At 41.8% G+C, this 23,835-nt stretch overlaps 1 protein-coding gene across 2 annotated transcripts in view; it reads left to right on the plus strand.

The window, feature by feature from the left end:
• The window catches only part of PLCB4 (phospholipase C beta 4), an 855,807-nt gene that overhangs the window by 506,632 nt on the left and 325,340 nt on the right, over positions 1-23,835 (plus strand). For both annotated transcript variants that reach the window (XM_029593509.1, XM_029593508.1), the window contains 4 exons: positions 53-132; positions 3,751-3,804; positions 16,431-16,512; positions 22,711-22,811. In XM_029593509.1, the coding sequence (XP_029449369.1) occupies positions 53-132; positions 3,751-3,804; positions 16,431-16,512; positions 22,711-22,811 (317 nt within the window). The remainder of the gene's footprint in view (positions 1-52; positions 133-3,750; positions 3,805-16,430; positions 16,513-22,710; positions 22,812-23,835) is intronic.

Genomic DNA, 23,835 nt, shown 5'->3' on the forward strand with positions numbered 1-23,835 from the left:
GACTGTTTTATATATTTAGCTTATTTGTTGTTCACCTTTTCATGTTTTTCAGCAATGGGGAGAAGGCTTGAGATCCATTATACACAACTTTAGAGCTAACAATGTCAGCCCAATGACATGCCTCAAAAAACAGTACGTTTCTCTTTTGTTCCTACTCTTCGTAATTAGAATAATTTCATGTTTACACTTTTCTAGTTTTACTGTGCTGCTTTTCTTATGTTGTCTCAAAACAAAGCTGTCATTTGAATCACCTGTCTCAATTATAATGGGCACCAGTTAAATGCTCTCAAAACTGTGATCCACCTACTGTATAAGACCAAATGATAAATAGATAATTTAAATTAAAATAGAGACCATCATGACTCCAAACGCTAGCCTGCAAAATCAAGTAGCATAGTGGTGTGTTTTATTTAAAAGTCTCATGACTCTGTCTCTGTATTTTTTTGCTTTTTTATAGCATGTAAAATCTTAAAGGATGACCATGATACTTATCATATTTATCAGGTCAAAATTTCCAACACAAGTGCTGTGTTTCAAACTTGTCTGCTTCAGCAGAACTAAATCAGGAGAAGACTTAGCTAGACACATGAATGTTTGAAGTTGCCCTGAGACAGGCAAGTTCGAAACACAGGGCCTGTGATGGGAATTTGGATCTGATAAATATGATATGTTTCATGGTCATCCTTTGAGATTTTATATGTTATAAAAAGCAAAAAATACAAAAAAGATTCTTGAGACATTATTAAAATGCACAGACATGCTACTAGATTTTTCAGGCTAGCATTGGGAGTTATGATGATGTGTACTTTTATTTAAATTATCTGTTTATCATTTGATCTTAAAAAGTAGGTAGTTCATAGTTTTGAGAGTATTTCAGTTTCTGCCTTCTCTGGTTCATATACTATGGGCCTCATTTTCTAAAGTATCGCAGGCCTGTGATACTTTAGAAAAATGCGGTAATGAGGGGCGGGGGGCCGAAACGGGGGAGCGGTCCTGCGCTAGCCGGCAGCGATCCCACCTCCGCGGTGTAATCGCTGTCGGCATCGCGCCCAATAACTACACCATAGAAGGTGTAGTTATTGGGTGCGAAATAGCAGCGAAAAGGCTCCTTACCTTTTCGCTGTCCGCGCCGTCCTCGCAGAGTCGGCCCTGGTGACGACCCGACTCCTCCTCTTCCGGGGCCAACTCCGCCCAGATGTAGGTAGCTCAGGCATGCGCTACCTTCGCTAGCTATCGCAATAGCCTTAGAAAATAAGGCCCTATGTGTCACAATACCATGGAAGAAGAAAACTAGTCCAGTCCCAGATTCAAGCTATTGTAACAAACACCAGTGGGAAATATTTACAGCATAGTTGCTTCCATTATTTCTCTATGACAAAATATTTTTTGAAAGTACGGGCTCAATAAGTCTGCGGTCAACACAAAAGGAAAAGGTCCCAATATTCAATGATATCCAGTTATCTAACTTATCCGGATAGTAATTATCCAGATAACTTAGAATGGTTATTCATAAGCATGGTAATGCTGCTGAATTTAACCGGGTAAGTGCTAGTTAACTGGATAAGTTATATCCAGATAATGTTAGACCTGCTGTTGAGCCGGTCTAACTTATCCAGATAAGGCTGAATATGATAACCAGATAATTTGCCCCACCTTGACCCGCCCATTGCCCACCCCCAAGATTTCCGGCTGTCTACTTAACTGGATAAATACTAATGCACTAAATGGCAGCCGCTGAACATAGCCGAATATTCAGTGACCTCCACTTAGCCAGATATGTCTTACATATCTGGCTAAGTAGCATTTGAATATCTATCTCAGAATATTTTCTGAATTTATGAATGTACTATTTATCTACAGAGGTCAAGTATGAAGTTTTATCACCTTGTCCATCTAAAAAGTAATTTCAAAAAGGCATTTCTGTGGGCAAAACAGTGCTTTACCCAAAGAAATGGCCTTTTACACAATTTCCCAGCCAATATGTGAATAACCTTATGGCCAGATTTTTAAAGGAGCGCGCGCGGGGTACATTTGTGTGCGCTACCCGGCATGCACAAATGTACACCCGATTTTATAACATGCGCACGCTGCTGCGCGCATATTATAAAATCCGGGGTCGGCGCTCACAAGGGGATGCACACTTATGCACCTTGTGCGCGCCGAGCCCAAGGGGAGCCCCGATGGCTTTCCCCGTTCCCTCCAAAGCCGCTCGGAAATCACACATAACCCTTTGAAAATCTACCCCTTAGCATATGTAATTTTACCCACACTGAGTGGAGGCGTTCCCAGGTTGGGGCTGGGGAGGAGTATTGTCTTACGTATATACGATTGAATTTTCAAAAGTATGCATGTAACTTTTCCCAAAGATTTCCTTTGAACAAATTAATAGCTGTAATTATGTGAGGGTGGTGCTGGTGGAATAATTTTCAAAGCAAATACACATGCGTAAGTTCACTCTGAAAATCGGGGCATTATATACACATATTTGTCAACTTTTTTAGATGGGCTGATATAAAATTACTCACTTGGAGGGTAATTTTTAAAGACATTTCCACAGGAAAAACATAATAATGATGGCAGAAAAGGACTAGATGGTCCATCCTGTCTGCCCAGCAAACTCCTTATTGTAGTATCTTCCGCTCCATGCAAGATATACTGATGTTTCTCTTAAGGGTAGTAACTATCACTCTGTGCAGTTACTTCCAAGCCTTATGATAATGGTAGTAATATAGACAACAAAAACCAAGCAACTATCAAACCCATAACAAATTACTGCTAGCAATATTTTTAGTGGGTGAGGAGCCTTCTTGATAATTCAGACAATGCCTCATGATGTTCTTTGCTTTGGGACTTGGCCATAGAAACTGTCCTGTGCTTTTTCCCTTATGTCTGCGTGTCAGTATCCCAGACCGTCAAAGTCAAGGCCCATGTTGGTTGTTGTCTGTATCCAATTTCCCTTTTTATTGCCCCCCACACCTGCTGAAGCGGGGAATGATGTTGCAGTTGCATCAAGGCTTTTGGTTGAGAGTAGTAATCCCCATGCCTTCAGTTAAGGGTAGTAACTGCTGTCCCGGGCAAGTTACCCCCATGCACACTCTTCTTCATTTCTGTCCTCAAGCCTTTTGGGATCCACACTGTTTAACCAATGTCTTTTTAAATTCGTTGACTGTTTTCTTCCTCCCCACCTCCTCTGGAAAGGCATAACAAGCATCCACCGCCCTCTCCTTGAAGAAATATTTCCTGACGTTGGTACTGAGTCACCCCCCCCCCCCCCCCTGGAGTTTTATTTCATGATCCCTAATTCTACTGTTTCCTTTCCAATGGAAAAGGTTTGAAGTTTGTGCATCATTAAAACAGTCCTTTGCCCGCAGAAATGGCTTGTTACAAAGTTGCCCTCCCAATTCATGGGTAACCTTATATATGCATGACCTGTATGCTAGCAAGTTTACCTGCAGTGAGTGGAGGCATTCCTGGGGCGGGGTTCAGGAAAGATTTGCATTTACATGCATACTTTTGCATTTTCAAACGTGTGTGCGTAAATCTGAGTCTGACTGGGCAGCACCATTTAAATAATGAGGCCACTGCAGGCTTCTGCAGCATGTTAGCTGTCAGCACAGAAGACAGATACCTTAATCTAGGGTGACATTGACTAGTCACTCAAATATAACTGTTTTTGTTTCATGTTCCTAAATATAAGAATACAGTCATTTGTCCTGTGGTAGGAGAAACAATGTTTGTTTTCTTTTTCAGCTGGATGAAATTGACATTTCTTACAAATATTAGTGGAAAGATTCCTGTTAGGAGGTAAGTACAATTTGCATTATGGCCTTATTAGCTCTCAATGTAGGCTGAGTGCTACATTTTGTAAGAGTCATGTAACTAGTCCAATGATATTGTCAATGAATAGAGAAAAAAATCAGTTCCTGTGGTGACTTGCTGACCTTTAACTATGTCTGTTCAAACCCATATCGGACCACCATCTTGGTAGTCTTGTATTTATTATCCAGATCATTCATCCTCTAATTTCCTTTATATTATTTTACTTCTCTATTAAATACTGAAGACTTAAAAAGGGACAGTCATAGGTGGAACCACTCAGTTTAATTATAGTCCCATTCATTTTTTAAATTTTTTAGTATTCTGCTCCTGTTATATAAATTTGTATTTCTCATATTTCTTATAACCAAGGTGCACGCTCAAAAACACTTTAACCACTTCCCTTGAGTGAAAAATCCGATGAACCCACGCCCGAAACTGTCTTGTGTTTCATATATCTGCTTTAGGTGTGCAATCTGTGCATTTCAAAGCAACTGTCCCAAACTCTTTAGCCTGCTTCCTCTTTGTCATCTCTATAAAAATGGAGAAAAATGCACAGGTGTTAAATTTATAACTCCACATCTAGAATTATCCAGTCATGTCTCTGATTTTTTTCTATCCAATCACCAAAATTGCGTATCCTGCTCAGACATTCAATGTATTCTTTCATGCAGTACTACCATAAGGCTTCTAAATAAAGGAATACATTCTAATTCTCGTTTCATTCCATATGGCTCCATTGTTCTTATATATTCAAGTCTGTTCTTTATAATTAAGAAAACCTTGAATATCACCTTCTCACCAGCATTCCCTTAGCAAGCCATAGTAACTATTCAGATTTATGTAATCGATCTATATAATGTTGAACCGCAGGTGACTCTAGTCCTTGATAATTAAACAGATGTGGTGCTCTATAAGACACATTGTTATCTTTCTCTTGGTTGGTCCTACATAAAGTAAGGGACATGGACAAATTAGAACATGGATAAGATATGCAAGTAGTAACCTGATTCAACAGAAAAGCTGTTTGTATGTGAACAAAAAGAACATTTCCCACATTGATAGTAGCCCTTGTATATGGTACCTGTTACTGTCTCTGAAACCATGGATAGCACTTCAAATACCACCGTGGCTTTCGCGTATTTTCAGCTTGCACATATACAATGCACAGAGGTTCTTTAAATGAAAAATACAATGTCAGAATAGGCCAATGTATATAACACTGAATGCATATGCCTTGAAAACTTACATTCACAAGTTAATCTGTCATCTCTTGTCTTAGACAGGTTTTATAACAATAAATCTCTGTTGGCATACTGAGCTTGCAAATAGACAAGCCGGAAGCCTAACTTTCAAATCTATTTGCAGTACTGTATTTGAATACAGAGATTTATCCTAGTATTTTATAAGCTGCAGCAGATTGCTGCACAGTTTATAAAATGGAGCATAGATCTGCTCTGAAAGTATGTGCATATGTTTCAGAACAAGTGAATAATTCCAATACAAGAAAGCATTGGAATTATTTCTCTGCCTATTTTATAAACTTGTCACCCCCAAGCAATACAGGACGTGGGAGAAGAAAATAACAAAATCAATCAGCTCAAAAAAGCAGAATAGGTGCCTAGGAATAGCAACAAATCAAGGAGAAAATTGAAAAGCTATGACTATAAATGCTAGTAGTTTGGGCCCTAATGATGGAGGCGGAGTTGGAAATTGTTGCTGTTACGGAGTCATGGTTCACGGATTCTCATTATTGGGACACAACCATACCAGGCTATAACTTGTTAAGGATGTACAGAGAGGACAGAAAAGGGGGAGGAGTAGCTCTTTGTGTCAAAGACAATATCCAAGCTACTGAACTGCAAGAAATGAGAGGTAGAGAAGAAGCATTATGGGCCATCCTAAAAAAAAGATGAGGGTGCATCCATTTTTACTGGTGTGGTTTACAGGCCTCTAACTCAAACAGAAGAACTAGGCAGAGATCTGGTCAAAGACATCCAAAAGGTGGGAAAGAAGGGGGAAGTGTTGATTGTTGGAGACTTTAATCTGCCGGATGTAGACTGGAAAATCCCTTCTGTGGAATCTACCAGAAGTAGAGAGATAGTGGATGCCCTGCAAGGGGGTCTTGCACAATCAATGGCAAACCTTTTCCGATGGAAAGAAATCAGACACTAGGGGTCACGAAATGAAACTTCAGGGAGGATGACTCAGAATCAATGTTAGGAAATATTTCTGCATGGAGTGGGTGATAGATGCCTGGAATGTCCTTCCAGAGGGGGTAGTGAAGACAAAAACAGTAAAAGATTTCAAAGGGGCATGGAATAAACAATGTGGATCCCTTAAGGCTAGAGGATGGGATTGAAGAAAAGAGTGCTTGGACCGTTTCTTCCTTTTCTGCCATCATTTCTATATTCCTATATTTCTATGTGTGTATATGTTTCGCACAAATAAAAGAAAAATATAAAATCCCAGGCGCGCACATGTTATAAAATCAGGGGTCGGCGCGCTCAAGGGGATGCACATTGTGCATGCCAAGCTGCGCTGCCTTCCCCCGTTCCTTCCCGGCCTCGGAGGAAACTTCCCTACCCACCACCACACCTTCCCTTCCCTTCCCCTACCTCCCCCGCCCTTTCCCCCCTACCTTTTTCTTCTGCTTTTTTTTTTATTTAGAACTTACTTCAGCCCTGGGGCTGAAGTAAGATGCGCATGCCGGCCAACTGCCGGCGCGCATGCCGGCCAACTGCATGCCGGCCAACTGCCGGCGCGCGATCCCCGGCACAGCAGCCGTGCGGAGGCCTCTGGCCATGCCCCCATCCCGCCCCTGGACCACCCCTTTTTGCAAGACCCGGGACTTACACGCGTCCTGGGGCTTTATGCGTGTCGCCGGGCCTTTTGAAAATAGGCCCGGCGCGTATAACCCTTTGAAAATCCGGCCCATAATGTCACTAATATGCAAAAGAGTATGTATGTACAATGAGGTCTTTCAAGGGTGTTCTGGGGTAGGCTTTCGAGCTACACGCACATTTATGTATTTTATAAATGGAGTACACACAGTCATCGTCAACCATGAGTGCATGCTTTTAGACCTGTGTAGACTGCAGTCAGTTTTCAAAGGGAAGCTACCTATTTGGATTCCCTTTTGAAAATAAGCAGACAAGAAGCACGTGCGCTAAAAACATGTGCAGGATAAAAGTGCAGATAATACATTGCAAACACCGCAGGCTATTCAAATGAGGATAATTTTCCATGGCATGTATTGTATAACGTAGCACTTAAATGCTTAAGCAGGTGAGCCTAGAGTCACATCTGTATTTTATACACTGTGCAGCAGGGGTCACGCAGCTTATAGAATACCGCATATTACTGCCCCAAAAGAGTGTGCGTACATGTTAGTACATGCATATTTTTTTAAAAGCAGAGATCCACATAGTTTATGTATCCACTTTATAAAAGTGCTGTTTGTGAGAGCAGCTAAGCAGGGGCCAATTAGTAGGGGTGTGCATTCGGATTGACCGCATTAGTAAAACGCAACTCATATTTTTTTTTTACTTAAAAAATTGATTCGACATAAACGATCGGATTTCCCACATATCGAACATAGATATGTTCGATATGTGGGAAATCGCGATTGTTGAGCCAAAATAAAAATATAAACCCCCTCACCCTCCTTAATCCCCCCCCCGACTTACCACAACTCCCTGGTGATGGAGCGAGGAGTGAGGATGCTCGTTCGCGCCGGACGGCTCGTTCGGCCCAAAAAGAACTTTTGGCCAGCTTGGGGGAGCCGGGAATCACGTGACGCCGACGTCACGTGATTCCCGGCAAGTTCGCGCCGGACGGCTAGTTCGGCCCAAAAAGAACTTTTGGCCAGCTTGGGGGGGCCTCCTGACCTCCTCAAGCTGGCCAAAAGTTCTTTTTGGGCCGAACGAGCCGTCCGGCGCGAACTTGCCGGGAATCACGTGATGTCGCGTCTGAGTGACGCGGCGCCACGTGATTCCCGGCGAGTTCGCGCCGGACGGCTCGTTCGGCCCAAAAAGAACTTTTGGCCAGCTTGGGGGGGTCAGGAGGCCCCCCCAAGCTGGCCAAAAGTTCTTTTTGGGCCGAACGAGCCGTCCGGCGCGAACTTGCCGGGAATCACGTGACGCCGGCGTCACTCGACGTGCCGCCGACGTCACATGCTTCTCGCCAAGTTCGCGCCGGACGGCTCGTTCGGCCCAAAAAGAACTTTTGGCCAGCTTGAGGGGGTCAGGAGGCCCCCCCAAGCTGGCCAAAAGTTCTTTTTGGGCCGAATGAGCCGTCCGGCGCGAACTTGCCGGGAATCACGTGACGTCGGCGTCACGTGATTCCCGGCTCCCCCAAGCTGGCCAAAAGTTCTTTTTGGGCCGAACGAGCCGTCCGGCGCGAACGAGCCGGGAATCACGTGACGCCGCGTCACTCGACGTGCCACCGACGTCACATGCTTCTCGCCAAGGATTGCAGAAATGACGTCCTCACTCCTCGCTCGATCACCAGGGAGTTGTGGTAAGTCTGGGGGGGGGGATTAAGGAGGGTGAGGGGGTTTAAATTTTTTTTTTGCACATATGTACATATACCCAACTCATTGGATTTTTTTTATGTCCATATTGGCCGCAAGTGGGACCCCCTTTCGGACATAAAAAATATGAACATAAAATTTTGCTCTGCACATCCCTACCAATTAGTAGGTGCATTTTTTAAAATGCTATGTGCATGCACTATTTTATTCTCCCAACCTAAATACACCCATTGGAATGCCTCTCTTGATGTTAGCTAAAAGTTCACATGTTATGGAAGCCGGCATGTACTTTATACTGGGCAGAAGAGTGCAATTTTCAGCTAAGACAATTTATACAAGTAAATGGCTTTGAATATTGGCCTCATTGTTTTAAGTTTCACTTAAAAAAAAAAAAAGCTAAAAACCTTGCTCATATGATAGTGTAAGCTCGTAAATTCAAAGGAGTAGATGTGTGCCTTTCACACTGACTCATTGATATCATACCCAGTGCTAATTAGCCCAAGAACTTGCAAGATAGCAAATGCAGGGCTTTAAAACGTGCCAAATCAAATCATACACCCCAAGCTCTATGAGTTCCCTGGTATGCATTATATATTTACATTTTTAAATTATTACTAATAACAATCCCAATTTAGTACCCATTTGTTGTAGCACTTTAAAAAAAATTTCATGCAAATAAAAAGTTATAGTTTATATCCGTGTCATAATGGCCCAACTCAAAAAGGATGGTGTGCTTAGATGATCAATGAAGAAAAGATGCATTTATCTCAAGTCACTATCAAATTCAAAACAGCATTGAGCAGAAAAACCAAGCTCAGTGCTAAGCAGAAAACCTGACATTGTTAATTATTATTATTATTATTATTATTATTAATAATAATAATAAAAATATTTCTAGCCTGCTCATAACAAAAACATTGTGCTGGGAGGATTCCAAATATGCAATCATAAATCAAATACAAACAATCATACAATAACAGCTACATTATACAGCTCACCAAATCTATATAGCATTTTTTACCTAAAATTATCATCAGTTAAAAGCTTCATTAAAAAGATATGTTTTCAGATGTTTATGAAAATTCTGGCAGTGTTTCAGTATCAGAATACGCCCTCTTCAGGGTCCAATCAATCACTTGAGGACTATGGTCCAGTTCCTACATTATCAAGTTGTCCACAGGGTTCATTCATGGACAGAAAGTGTCCATGTGATTTGCACCTGCAGAGTCTGCAGGCAGAGTTTTGATGGAAAGCAGCATGGGTAGATACAATCTATGCTCATTGATTTCCATTCCCTGCCCAAAATACACCCCTGGGAACCCTGCTTTCAATCTGGCTAAAAGTAAATGCCTTTCAAAAGTCTAGATGTACTTTTGGCCACATTGAGGTGGGCAATTAAAAAGAAATGGGGGTCTGTCAAGGTAAATTGCTATGTGTCCGGCTAGATGCCCTCACAGTTTTCTCCCCATATAATTCCAATCACAATGTTTCTTCTCCTTAGGGAGTAATATACTCAAGTTGTGTATGCGTCACTGAGCTAGTGGGTGTGGCTTTTTGAGCATGACCTTCAGTAGTCTTGCCTTTCCTGTAGTCTAACTGTATACTGTCCACTTGTAACAGCCCCTGTTTCTAATTATCTCATTTACAGTTTCAACTGCATCCTCTTGCCCTGTGTCCCTCTTTTCCTCAGTCTGTTTTCATTAGTTAACAAGGAAATTTTTATTTTATTTTATTTTATTTTTTTACATCTGTGAAGCCTTTTCAAAAGCTCTAAACACTGATAATTCCTCAGGAATGAAGCATAAATCAAAACAAAGTAACTAAGGCATGTTTGCTAGAGTTGCTGCTTTCTCATTTATATGGCAGAGTTAGTACTAGAAATTAACCCAGAGAATTTTTCAGAATGCAATTTAAAACTGCTTTCCGGCAGCACTGTTCAGTATTGAGTAATTCTGAACCGTGCGCTGAAAGCTGCAATCTTATGTCCACTGCTATTAAAATTAACTGGGCAGTGGCTGTGCTCGTTGTATGCATGCAAATAAGCGGTCACCGCTTGTACATAGCAGGTTTAGGGCCTAATTTACAAGACTTATTTCTCATGAATACAGACTGGGTGGGAGGGGAAAACCTGGCTTGTGTGGGGGGAGGGGAAATTTCAGACTGCCACATTGGGAGAAAGATCATGTGTACCTTTTACCCATGGCCTTTGCACCAGTTTTCCCAGTGAAAGCACGCACACACTTTGGGGCAGATTTTCAAAGGGTTACACGCGTATCGTGCGTGCCTAACCCTTTAAAACCCCTCCTGCGCGCGCCGAGCCCATTTTGCATAGGCTTGGTGACGTGCGTAAGCCCCTGGGCAGGAGTAAATAGGACAACAAAGGTAGGGGGGGATTTAGGTAGGGCTGGGGGGGGGGGGCGGGTTAGACAGGGGAAGGGAGGGGAAGGTGGGGGAGAGCGGAGGGAATGGGGAAAGCCATCGGGACTCCCCTAGGGCTCGGCGCGCTCAAGGTGCACAAGTGTGCACCCCCTTGCGCGCGCTGACCCCGGATTTTATAACATGCACGCGGCTGCTCTCGCATGTTATAAAATCAGGCTTAGATTTGTGTGCGCCGGGTTGCGCGCACAAATCTATGCGCTCGCGTAATTCTGAATATCCGGCCCTTTCAGTTTGAAACTTGCTGCAGAAAGAAATTACACACAGTCACTTGCATCTGCTTTTTTTTTTTGTTTTGTTTTGTTTTGTGAGTAGAATTATGCTGGCAAAGCCTGCATGAAGATTTGAAATGTCATCTATGCATGCATTTTTCCTCCGTGACCACCTAAACACTTCTCCCCCCCTCTCTCCCGGAAGCAGCTCCTCTCAATTCAGCTAAAAGTCCATCCTGAGGGAGAGCAATTTTCAGACACCCGATGAACATGGGTAAAATACTTTTTATCTCTCTAAATCCCCTTGAAAATTATCCTTCCCAAAGTCAACAAGCAAGTTGCATGTGATTCCTATTATTGAATTATATACATTTGTGATTAACTTTCAAGGATTGTACTTTCTTCATCAGGTCAGCGTAAAATGAGCCAAGATTCTTGCACCTAATTTAGGTCCTAATTTACTAAGGCTGTTTTTTCCATTTTGTATCTATGAGAAACAAACAGTAAATTGAACCCTTAGTATCCCTTTTTCCATGAAAGGATATGAGAAGGGATTCATTTTCCCTTGTCTTCCTGTCAATGGGTTTGTTCGGATTTAGCCAGAGAAGTAGTGTATGGAAAAATCTTGGTCCTGCAATGTTATAGGGTATTTTTAGTGCCAATGCCCCCATGAGTATGCAGGACTGCATGCATCACTCCATTCTCCCACATCCTTTTTCCTGCCTGCAAATTTATATTTAATACATGAAAATTGTACCTGGGACAAAATGGAGACACACCTTGGGACAACTTTTTGCAGGAATAGTTACCCCTAACTTCAAGACACTCCTAGTTCTGTATGGTCACAACTATGAGAAGTACAACAACTCACCGCAGCCTATTTATTGCCCCTCCCCCCATCTAAGCCGTCTATTTTTAAAATTAGACCAGGAAAAGAAAACTATATATCATTCAGCTATTTGAGAAAGAAGATATGTATTGGATGTATATGGCTGTTCCATAGGTCAATTGCATGCAACAGTTTATTCACTGAATATAAACAAATATCTCATCTTAAATATTCAAATACCCATAGGATGATCACATCCTTGCCTGTTGCAGTTTAGTTAACAAGCATTCAGTATACATTATTCTGCTTCAGGGTTGGCTGTAGAAGCCAACCCTATTTACACATTTTGCTGTCTGAGACACAGGGCCATCAAAGCTTCGCCCCTCAAATTATCTTTCAATTCGATCTTTGATTATTGGGTGAATGTTGTCTACAATGTAACAATGTCCTGGTCCATAAAAGAGCAAAGTCACTTATGAATATGCAACATAATTCTTTCTGGGTGATGAGCAGGCCAGTCCCAGCCATTAAAGCCAACTTGTCTGAGCTCTCACCCACCCATACAACACGGGGACAGGAAGACTGGTTACTTGGTATTCCTCGTCCAAACAGCTTATAAACACAATATTTTCTGTGAAATTTTGGATGTGGTCAGCCCCGCCACAACCCACAGCAGCAAAACCTCACTTGCCAAGGGCTATGGCCATATCCCAAACTCAGTAATGCTTTGTATTGCTGTAAACACATCTAGGCTCATATTCAAAACTTGGTAAGGCAACCTAATGCCTTAAGACATACTGCATATAGCTGCTTACATATCAAGGCCCATATATGACACTCATAATGAATACTGTTTATTGGCACAAACCTATCAAGGTCCTCATCCAGTAACTTCCACCACCCTCTCTTCAATATGTTTCATGTAAATTGCCCTCCTACATGGCAGGAGAGTAAAGAAAAAAAAAAAACCTTCCTTGCTAGGCACTGCAAGGAATATAAGCATGCGATCTGACCAGTGTCTCCTTCTTAAACAAGGTAATGCTGTAAATTGCTATAAGCATACTACATCTAGCTGTAGACATAATGGGCCCATACCATCAACCAGGTAATGAATCCTGTATGTTGCCTAAACAAACCATTGCCCAAATCTGGCCAAACCTACGTCTGGGTCACTGCACCTTTCAGCCCAGAGGAAACTTCTAGTATGTTCACTATAATGTCACTCACTTAAATTGTGATGAAGCCATAGAGGAGACTGACCACATTTTGCCTGGACTAGTGCTATACCCAGGATTTGCATGCTGAGATACTTGGTGATATTAAAGCATGAGAGCAGAGCAATATTGTGGTCTATCCCGCATTCTGTTTCCAGAAAAGATAGTAGGAGGAGAAAAGTACCCAATCAGCATGGTGTAATTGAATGTAAGATCAGTCTTGGGGGTAAAAAGCAAGAGCACGGTGGTGTATGCTGAACCCATCTTTGGCCAGTGGAACAAAGAACACAGTTCATTCAGATAGCTTGGCCTATGGCACTTATCAAATAGCAATATGGCCAAAATGAAGGCAAACCACTATCACAGACGGAAGTTTGAGATGGTCATTCTAGAAATGTGATGTGCTGCAATAGAACTGCTGAAAACAGAGTGTGGAGTCAGAAGCCTAACGGTAATAAATATTACTGCTGATTACTGCTGTTCTATAGCGTGAGATTGGAATAGCCACAGGAATTACAGGAAGATATTAAAATCATATAGCAAGTGCAGACAGATTGGAATGCATGGTGGAAGACCTGATAGATGGTGACACAGCTACAATATTACTGTGTTGTTTTTCCAAGTTCCTCTAAGGCTTGCTTTCCTGTGCTAGAGATTAGACCAGGCATGCAAATTAACCATAAATGAATTCACCCACAGGATTGAGTAACTAAAGAAAACGGGAAAGAACCACAGGAACTGCGAGAAGACAATAAAACCATATTAGCATACAGACAGACCGATTCAGTAAAAGGAGCGGGAGAGCAGGCGAGCGCCCGTTCTTCTGTGTGCGCGATTCAGGGGGGAAGAAGATGCAAATGAGGGCCCGTGGTAAAAAGAGGCGCTAGGGACACTAGAGCGTCCCTAGCGCCTCCTTTTTGACAGGAGCGGCCGCTGTCAGCAGGTTTAACAGCCGACGCTCAATTTTTCCGGCGTCAGTTCTCGAGCCCGCTGACAGCCACGGGTTCGGAAAACTGACACCGGCATAACTGAGCATCCATCTTCCGACCCGTGGACTGCGGGCACATTTAATTTTTTTTTTTTTATTATTTTTTATTTTTGGGGCCTCCGACTTAATATCGCTATGATATTAAGTCGGAGGGTGTACAGAAAAGCAGTTTTTTCTGCTTTTCTGTACACTTCCCCAGTGCCGGCCGAAATTAAAATGTGCGGCTTTGCTGCATATTTTGCTTTCTGTATCGTGTGGGAATGTCTAATAGGCCCATCAATATGTATTTGCATGTTGCGGGCGCTATTAGTTTTGGGGGTATAAGGGGGTATAAGGGGTAAAGCTAGCACGTCGAAAACGCACGTCCAAACCCGGGCTAACAGTGCGCTCCACCTGTACTAAAAACTAGAGACAGAGAAATGTGATGGCAGAAAAAGACCGCAAGGCCTATCTAGTTTGCTCATCTACCCAACTAATTTAGCTTTACAATTCCCATCACTCCCTCAGAGATCCCCTGTGTTTATCTTGTGCTTTCTTGACCCCAGATACTGTTTCTGTGTCTACCACCTCCGCTGAGAGGCTGTTCCATGCATCCACTCTCCTTTCTGTGTAGAAATATTCCTAAGATTACTCCAAAAGAAGCAGATGGCAGAAGGACAGAGCTCGAGGCAGGGGGCAGGGAAAAGCAGAGAGCATATAAAGTTATTCTCTTCGAAAAAACTAGTGGGTGGGCCAGCCTGCAATTATAGTGTGGTCACCAGTCCACCCCCCCCAGCCTCCACCCTCCCTCCTTGAGCCACCTCCTTGGGATCTAGAGGCGGGGCACTGCCCCATTTGTGGCCTCAACACCCCTACATGGGGATGGGTCAGCTCCTTAAACACAATTCCCTTTTTTATTACAAAGGCTCACTCTTTTAGTATGGGCTCATAGTCCTAAAGATCATTGTATCTGAAAAAATGTCCTTTTTTCAATAGTTGTATGATCAAGCATTTTGCTAACCGAATGTTATCTGAACTCCCTGGCTTCTTTGCACATTTATAGGTTTTTTATTTTTAATATAGCACCTGTTAATATCCCAGAGAAAATTTAGTTTTTAATTTTCTTTAAATGGGTTTTTCTGCCCTACTCTGCAGAATGTGGATGGAAACTGTAGGTTTAGATCTTTTTTTCCTGTTTGACATCTCCCAGGCTTTATTGTACATATAGTAGTAAATTGTATATTGTTGATTTTTATTGTGTATACTTTTATTGTTTTATTATGAGGACAATTTTCAAATTGCTTGTGTTTGATTATAAGAGGTTTTTAGGAGGTTAAGTTGGGGGATCTGCTCTATTATGTAGTCCAGAGCCCTTTGTGAGAGAAGAGGTTTGAGAGAGGATGGCTTATATGGATTTATTTAACTCGTGTTAGGATATTATTTTATGTTGACGTAATTTATCTTGTTTTGTTTGCATTGATTTAATGAAGTGTTGATGTCTTATGTATCTGCTGTATTATATTAGTGATGTTTTATGTATTTGATGCAGATCTCATGCAAAAAGGTGTAACCCAAACCAAAACTAAAATGCAGAGTCTGTAGATACTTTATACCTGCAGACTCTGCACCAGATTTCAAAGAGAAAACTGAAAACTTTCCTTTTGAAAATTGCCTAAGAAAAAAGTACCCGCACAACTTTGCATCTCCATTTTCTGGGTAAAATGTGTGCATATTTTTGTAAATTTCTAAGTATATACATACTTGCAAGCCTGGAACACTTCCATTCACCAAAGATAAAATTATGCACATCATGGCACTGCACTCATAAATTTACCTGCTCATAAAGTAGGACATTTCAAAGATCCCATGTCCACAAGAAATACATTGTTTTTCCCTTACAAATGTCTTTGAAAGTTGCCCTCATATTGAGTTGTTTACCATTTTGGACTCAGGAAGATTAACAGTATATAAATAAAATTGGATTTGGAGTCATTATATATGAGACCTATGGGGTAGATTTTAAAAGGACGCACAGTCCATGTGTACGCAGATCTCAGGGCGCACACATGCATGCCCAATCCATTCATGAGGATGACCCCTGATACATACCTAAGAAGGGATGGACAGACATAAAGAAGGACTGAGTGTTGAGAGTAGGCACTCCGATTTTCTGGAAAATGTGTCTTAAAAATGTTACAGTGCTACAGATAGGCCACTGTTTATGTAGCTCAGGGATTTTGCAGAATTAATGACTTGGTAATCATGAAGTAGTACATTATGCTGTTGTCCTATTTCTACTGAAAAATAGAATCTGAATGGAAGTATAGTTTGTAGAGGTCTACAATTTAGTTTGAAATACAACTCGCTGTTGAGTATGTGCAAATACATCATAAAAGTGACCATATCTCTTTATTTTGTGTAGTATTACAAGAACCTTTGCTTCCGGTAAAACAGAAAAGGTGATCTTTCAAGCACTTAAGGAATTAGGTCTTCCCAGTGGAAAGGTATGTATTTATTTATTTATTTATTTATTTACTTACTTATTTATTTAGCATGGTTCTTTTTTTTATTATTATTAAACTTCAGAATTAACATTCCTGGATAGAGTGATTTGCATTGGAAAATGTTTTATCTGCTTGGTGATAAATTAATCATCTTTAAATTTTTGCAGGATGAAAAATACAAACTCACTGAATATGAAATATAGAAAATTATCTATTACTGCTCTAGAACGGCTGAAAGAATTAAGACTTTTGGCAATGTTGTAACTACCAGTATACTATTTAGAAAAAATGAAAATGTATTTATTTAGAGTAATCCATATATATAGCTATATGTTTATAACATATATATAGATACGGATATAACTAAAAAAAATGGCTATCATGGTCTATCCGCCATGTTGTTTTGGACACATATAGATGAATTTAAGGGCTGCAAACTGGTACATATATATTGAAATCATTAGTTAAGGTCAAGGAAAAATCTAAAATCTCTGAAAAATGGCATGGCATGTGTTAATTCTTCTATAATCTTTTTTGTTGTTGTTGTTGCAGATTTAAGAGGGTTAGAGGTGTCAGAGGAATGAAAGAGTGCTGATGATGGGTACAGGAGAGTAGTGGACATGGGCTTTAAGTTAAGAGTAATAAGAATTCTCCATCTGTTTCTTTGCCATAAGTCTTTTCAGGCAATAGTTCATACACTAGGAATTGAAGTGGACTACGGTAACAGCCTATACATGGTCCTGCTTGACCGGCTCACAAAAAGGCTGCAAGTGGTCCAGAATGCTGCAGCTAAAGTCTTATGTAAATATGCAGAAGATACTTCAGTGACCCCAGTGTTGAGGTCATGTCATTGGCTTCCATTTCAGGCTCAAATACAGTTTAAATTGTTGTCATTGATTTTTACCGGTGGTAAGAGGGAATGACCCCATCAGTCTTAATGATAAATTGACATGGTATGCCATAAGTGCTAGTTGTGTTTGAGAGAAGGAGCATTGCTAACTCTTCCTACCTTAAAAGATATTCATAGGATATAGTGAAGAAAAAGATCTTTTCCAACAGTGGATCCCTCAGTTTGTAATAGGTTTCCATTATATATCCGTCTGGAACAAAATTATTTCACATTTCATCAAAAAAGTTAGGGCATGGATTTTTACCTGGTAAAGGGTTGAGTGGAGGCAGAAGGATGAGGCAAAGTATGAGAAATTATGAGTTAGAACAGGGGTAGTGATCAATGATAGAACAGGGGTAGAATGAATATGCCTGAGATATATTTGCATACAACGAAGGCAGTGCATGCAAATATACTTCATGCATATTCATTGTGGGTATCCTGATAAACAGACCTGCTTGTGGTACTCCAGGACCAGAGTTACCTATCTGTGGTGTAAAGAAGTGTAATGTTATCTTATTATCTCCTTTGTCTATGGCATTAATGGGCATTTTTGTCCTTGCTCTGAATTTGTTTTTATGTGGTATTTTAATTGGAACACCATGCTGGTTATGGTTGGGGCAAACGTAAGGCATTGGCTATTATCACTCTTGTCGGTGGCTTTTATGGATGCTTACTTTTATTTTCTTGTATCTGTGGTTTTTTGTTCATGCAAAGCATTTTTAGTTAACCTGGACGCTTTGGTTGACCTCTTTGAGGCCAGGAATGTAGTTTAGAAATTTAATAAATAAATAAAAACTTGATTATGATTATGAACAAACAGTACTGTCATGGGCTAGATCCAGGCATCAGTAACAGTTAAATAAGCAAGCTTTTTGAAATGAAATAAAATATTATAAGCATCTGCCTGGTTCCTCATGCACACCACACTGTGGGCCTAATTTTAAAAAACATTTACACTCTTAAAATTGGGTTTTACACATGTAAATGCACTTTACTTGTGTACATGGGCTTTTAAAAATTACTGCAATATATCTCTACTGAGAAAGAGAAAGAGGACCTTTCTAATGCCCCTTATATCTTTGTCTAAATTAACGGATAAAGAAAACAGCAGGATTGCTTCTACAGATTATACTGGTTAGGTAAAAGCCTAAGATTACTAAGGCTTTTCTCCTATTCTGTGTCTATGGGAAAAAAGCTTAGTAAACGAGGCCCTTATAATTAACGTCACTTCTCACCCTAAGGGAAAGCAACCATAAGTACTCAGCTTTTAAGCTGATTTAATAAGTGTGCTTGGCTGTGTGCACTTGTTAAGGCACGGTTGTGTGCACATTTTTGTGTGTTCAACTTTACTTTTGTTTTAACGAGGGGTTTCGCACACAAACAGGTTGATGCAGTAACCTGCGTGTTAAAACTGTGTGCTCAGCTCACACAGCTTCTTAATGCACAGATTTTTTTTTACCTCCTGATGCAGCAAGATAATGCTATACTAATGAAGCAGGAATTAAAGAAAAGGGTGCAGACTGGAAAATGTGTGCTCGGCACAGGCGGAATTCACATTTTAATCCTAGACACTGTTACTTTAAGAGCAGAGGGGGATGGGCAGGAGAAAGCTCTGGCTTGCCTGATGTTTGGCCCAGGAGGGAAAGAAGAGAGAACCACAGAATTAACAAAAAGAAAGGAAGTAACATTTTTTATTTTTTAAATCACAGTGGTGCCAGAGACAAGAGGTGTGGCACTCTGGGGACTGGTGCTGGGAAGGCTGCTGCATGGCCATTAGGGGGAATAAAAGCAAAAAACTAAAAAGTCCTTAAACGCAGCAACATTTTTGTGCTCTGGAGGCCTCTCCCGCTCCCTCTTGCCACTTCGGACACACGTGCTGGAAACTTTACCCCACTTCTGACCTGGAGTAAGATTTCCAGCACTAGTAAAGCCTGAGCTAAGCCTATACAGCTCTCTTCATTGGATGGGGTATTGCCTAATACTCTCATTTGCATGGGATTTCCATTCGAGGGTGCTAAGCAGGATGCTCAGTTTTAAGTAAATTCATTCCTGTTGGGCAGGAAGGTTTACATGCACAAAATGTGCATTCATGTGCAGGTAAAACTGTGTTCGGCTAAATGCATTTTATTGCATCAGCCTGAGTATGTGTGCACAAATGTGAGAAAAATTGTACTCAGAAATTAGCACTCTCCTTTGCAAACCCCATGTTACTCAAGACATTAGTTATTATTTCCCATTGGAGAGAGCTGTGTAAGCTTAATTCATGTTTTCTTAACACTGGAAATGTAGTTCCTAGTCCAAGGAGGAGTAAAGTTTCTGGGACTAGTGTTAGTCTAGGGGACTGAACCTGGAGTTCATAAACAGTGATACTGTACTCAGGATTTATCTGCATAAAACACGATTTGTGCACATAATTCGTTTTATACTTGCAGAGCATGCTTTGTTCAGAAATTATGTTTTATGGCCCTAAATCATGTTTTATGCATGCTAGCCATATCTTTGGGCCGGATTTTAAAAGCCCTATGCACGCCAGACCTATTTTAAAAAGGCCCAGCGACGTGCGTAAAGCCCCAGGATGCGTGTGACTCCCAGGGCTTGCAAAAAGGGGCGGGGAGGGGGCGGAGCCAGAGGCCTCCGACACAGAGGCCATTGTGTCGAAGGATCGTGTGTCAGCACACACAACTTGCACCTGCCCAGAGGCAGGTGCAAAAAGTAAGATAAAAGTCAGGGGGGGGGGGGGTTAGAGTAGGGCTAGGAGGGGGAAAGGTTAGGGGAAGGGGTGGGAAGGTCAGGCTAGGGGGAAGGGAAATTCCCTCCCAGGCTGCTCTGAAATGAGCAGCCTGGGAGGGAAGAGGGGAAGGCAGCGCGGCTCTGCGCACACAAGGTGCACAATTGTGCACCCCCTTGCACCCTCCGGGTAGCGGGCGCGAATGGATGCGTGCGCGCATGTCTTAAAATCTACCCCTTTGTGTGCACATTTAAAGGTTAGTGCACTTTTTAAAACTCGTAATGCATTAGCATGCAATTAGTTTACTACATCAGGAGTAAACTCTTTTTTTTTAGCACGTGAATAAATGAAAGCCCTGGAGAGGACCGATCCCTCAGGTGGCACCCAGGGGCACATAGGAACGAGAATAAGACCCAAGCTGTTCTCTGTGTCCACGGATAGCTACACAAAATCTGAGTTCCAGGGCTTCCAGTGGGGGGAAGCATAGCTTCAAGGCCTTTTTGCATTGATCCTGTCTCTGCAAAGAGCACTGACAATCCCCCAGTCTTTACTAGCAAAAATTACATTGCACAGCAATGTGGTTTCCAACTCTTTTACTGATAGTTGATTACCTGAGTGAAGATTCTTTACAGCTCTTGGATTTTTAACTAAAAGTGATGAACATTAATGAAGAAGATTAATAAATCTGTGACCTCATTCCTCCAGTAAAGTCTCTGAATCCCTTCTACAAGCTAATTCTGTAAATTTGGCACTCCTCCTCCTTTCGGTTACTCTGATAGCAGAAAGTAAAATCCCTTTTGCAGCTCCCAACTATATCATGTATTATATATTTCTCCCCTTTTCTGAAGTCTTCTTAAATATTATAGAGCTTCTTATGACAGTACCAGTAGGCACTTCTCCTCTCAAGTGCAACACCCTTGAGAGAGCAGCAACACAGTTCTTTTCTTACACAATTCCTTCAGCACCTTCCTTTGGGCAATGGACAGAATCCATTTCCCTTGCAGGCTCTTCCCATGTAAGACACCTTTTCCCTGTGAATTCCTAACTGATTCCCTGGTACCAAGGGCACTCAGTTCCAAAGAACAAAAGTAGTCTTTAACTCCAATCAAAGGGGAAAACAAAAATAGAGACAGGAAGAGTGGAAAAAATGTCCTTGTCTGCCAAATGAGGAGATAGTCTAAAATCACATTACTCCTGGGGGAATTCTGCGCTACTGCGGAATGCAGAATTTGCGCAGAATTCCCCCCCCCCCCCCCCGCAGAATTGCTAAATTCTGCGCAGAAAATAGCAGAAGAGACCCTGGCATACCGTGAACTGAGCGCGTCCCATGGCACATGCTCCGTTCGCGGCGAAGATGACAGCCCAGCGCGCCGTTTGCGGCAAAAAGGGAAGGCCTCCGTGTGCTGTGGGACGCGCTCCATTCACAGCGAAGATGAAGGCCCAGTGCGCCGTTCGCGGAACACGGGGGCCTTCCCTTTTCGCCGTGAATAGCACGTCGGGCCTTCATCTTCGCCGCGAATGGAGCGAGTCCTGCGGCATACCGGTGAGAGAGAATGTGTGTCAGAGAGGGGAGGAGAGGGTGAGAGAGAGCATGGGGGGGGATGCCAGTGAGAGAGAATGTGTGTGTGAGAGAGAGGGGAGGGTGACAGAGAGCATGGTTGGTAAGAGGGTGGGTGGGGAGGGTGAGAGAGAGCATGGGAGGTAAGAGAGGGTGGGTGGGGAGGGTGAGAGAGAGCATGGGAGGTAAGAGAGGGTGGATGGGGGGACACTTGAGTGTGGGTTTCAGAGAGAGGGAGCCTATATGAGGGGAGGGGGATGTCGGTGAGAGAGAATGTGTGTGTGAAAGAGGAGAGGGGGTGTGGGGGAGGGTGAGACAGCTTGGTTGGTAAGAGGGAGAGTGGGAGATGCTTGAGTGTGGGTTTCAGAGAGGGAGCCTATATGAGGGGAGGGTGACAGAGAGCAGGAGGGTGTGGGAGGTAAGAGAAGGGGGCTGGGGGAAATGCTTGAGTGTGGGTTTCAGAGAGAGAGGGAGCCTATATGAGGAGATTGTGAAGGCGTGTGTATGTGTGTGAGGGATTGGGAGTACGTGTGTATGGAAAAGGGATTGTGTGTATGTAAGAGTGCTAGCCTGTGTAAAGGGATTGTGTATATGTGAGACAGAGTCTATGTGAAGGGCTGCATGAGAGAGAGACATAGGTAGCCTGTGTGAGGATGTATGTGTGAAAGAGAAAGGGAGCTTGTGGGGGTGTGTATGCAAGAGAGAGTAAGGGAGGGGATGAGGGGATGTGTGTGTGCGAGAGAGTAAGGGAGCCTGTATGAGAGTATGTGTATGTGGAAGGGACACTCTTAACAGTGAATTTCTAGGGACATTCTGCTCAAAATATTTAAAATTCTGTATCGTTAAGTAATAACTTTTTTCTGTAATAATTTAAAATGTAATTACTTAAAGACTGTCATGTAAATAGTTCATCTGGGCAATTATTGACACTTTTGCCTGACTTTCATCATAGTCCAGATCCAGGTTAAGCCTGTGTAGGTCTGCCCTCTAAGTGAAAACGGAATCTCTGTTTCTTTACAGAATGATGAAATTGAGCCTCCAGCTTTCAGTTTTGAAAAATTTTATGAACTTACTCAGAAGATTTGTCCTCGAACTGACATAGAAGAGCTCTTTAAGAAGATGTAAGTAAAATGCAATATTTGGTTACATCTTTAAGAAGATGTAAGTAAAATGCAATATTAGAGGTGTTTAGTTATTTCTAATGTAATGACCCCATCATTAAAATATAATCCACGCATGTATACATACATGCTGCCTTGACTACTAGAAACATAGAAAAATTATTAACAGTGACAAACCTGCATTTTTCCTGAAAAATTATCATTGTAAAAGTCACTCTTTATTTTAGAGTAACTTTTGCATCAAATAAATACAGCACCTGGAACGCAATTTTTTTTGCATTGGCTTTACTAACTACCTATGGTTTAACTTGCCTGTTCAGATATTAACAGTATGTGAGCTAACTAGATTAAGTTAATCTAATAACTGTGCAGTCTTACTTTAAAGTTTGTTTTGAATCTTCTAAAATGTAAGACTTACATGTTTTCTGAATTAACATCTCTTTGATAACATTAATAAGGGAAAATGAAGCAACTATAAAAGTTAATGGTTTTCTTGAAAGAGTTGCTGTTGATATTGTAAATGCAGTAACAGAATCTGTAGTTTTTAAGGTGTTGATTTACAAAAGGAGTTTTCTAAATAAAGCCTGGTTTTATGCACATAAATGGGCCTTTGAAAATCAACCAGGGGCTTACACACACAAAAGTATGCGTGGAACCCAATTTTTCCAATGTAGGAAAAATCACTGGGGGGGGGGGAGAGGGGTGGGAAGGGGGACGGAGATGGGGTGGGGGAAGGATTTATGTGCAAACTTATGATTTTTGAAAGTGTACATGTTAATCTACATGCACAGTTACCCTTGCCTGGGAGCAGGTAGAACTTTGTATGTGTGTGTTCCTGTGCACAGCAGGACAACCCGCAAATTTTCATAGCAGGCTTATGCACATAAATCTGCTTTGAAAATTTGGGCTAAAGTCTGCGGGCTACTTTTCTACCCACGGACTTTAGACCTTTGAAAATTACCTTCAATGTTAAGAAGAAAAAAGCTTGAAAGTAACATCCACCTTGTCAACATGTAAATCATAC

This window comes from Rhinatrema bivittatum, chromosome 3, assembly GCF_901001135.1.
Source record: "Rhinatrema bivittatum chromosome 3, aRhiBiv1.1, whole genome shotgun sequence".
In the NCBI taxonomy this organism is placed as follows: Eukaryota; Metazoa; Chordata; class Amphibia; order Gymnophiona; family Rhinatrematidae; genus Rhinatrema; species Rhinatrema bivittatum.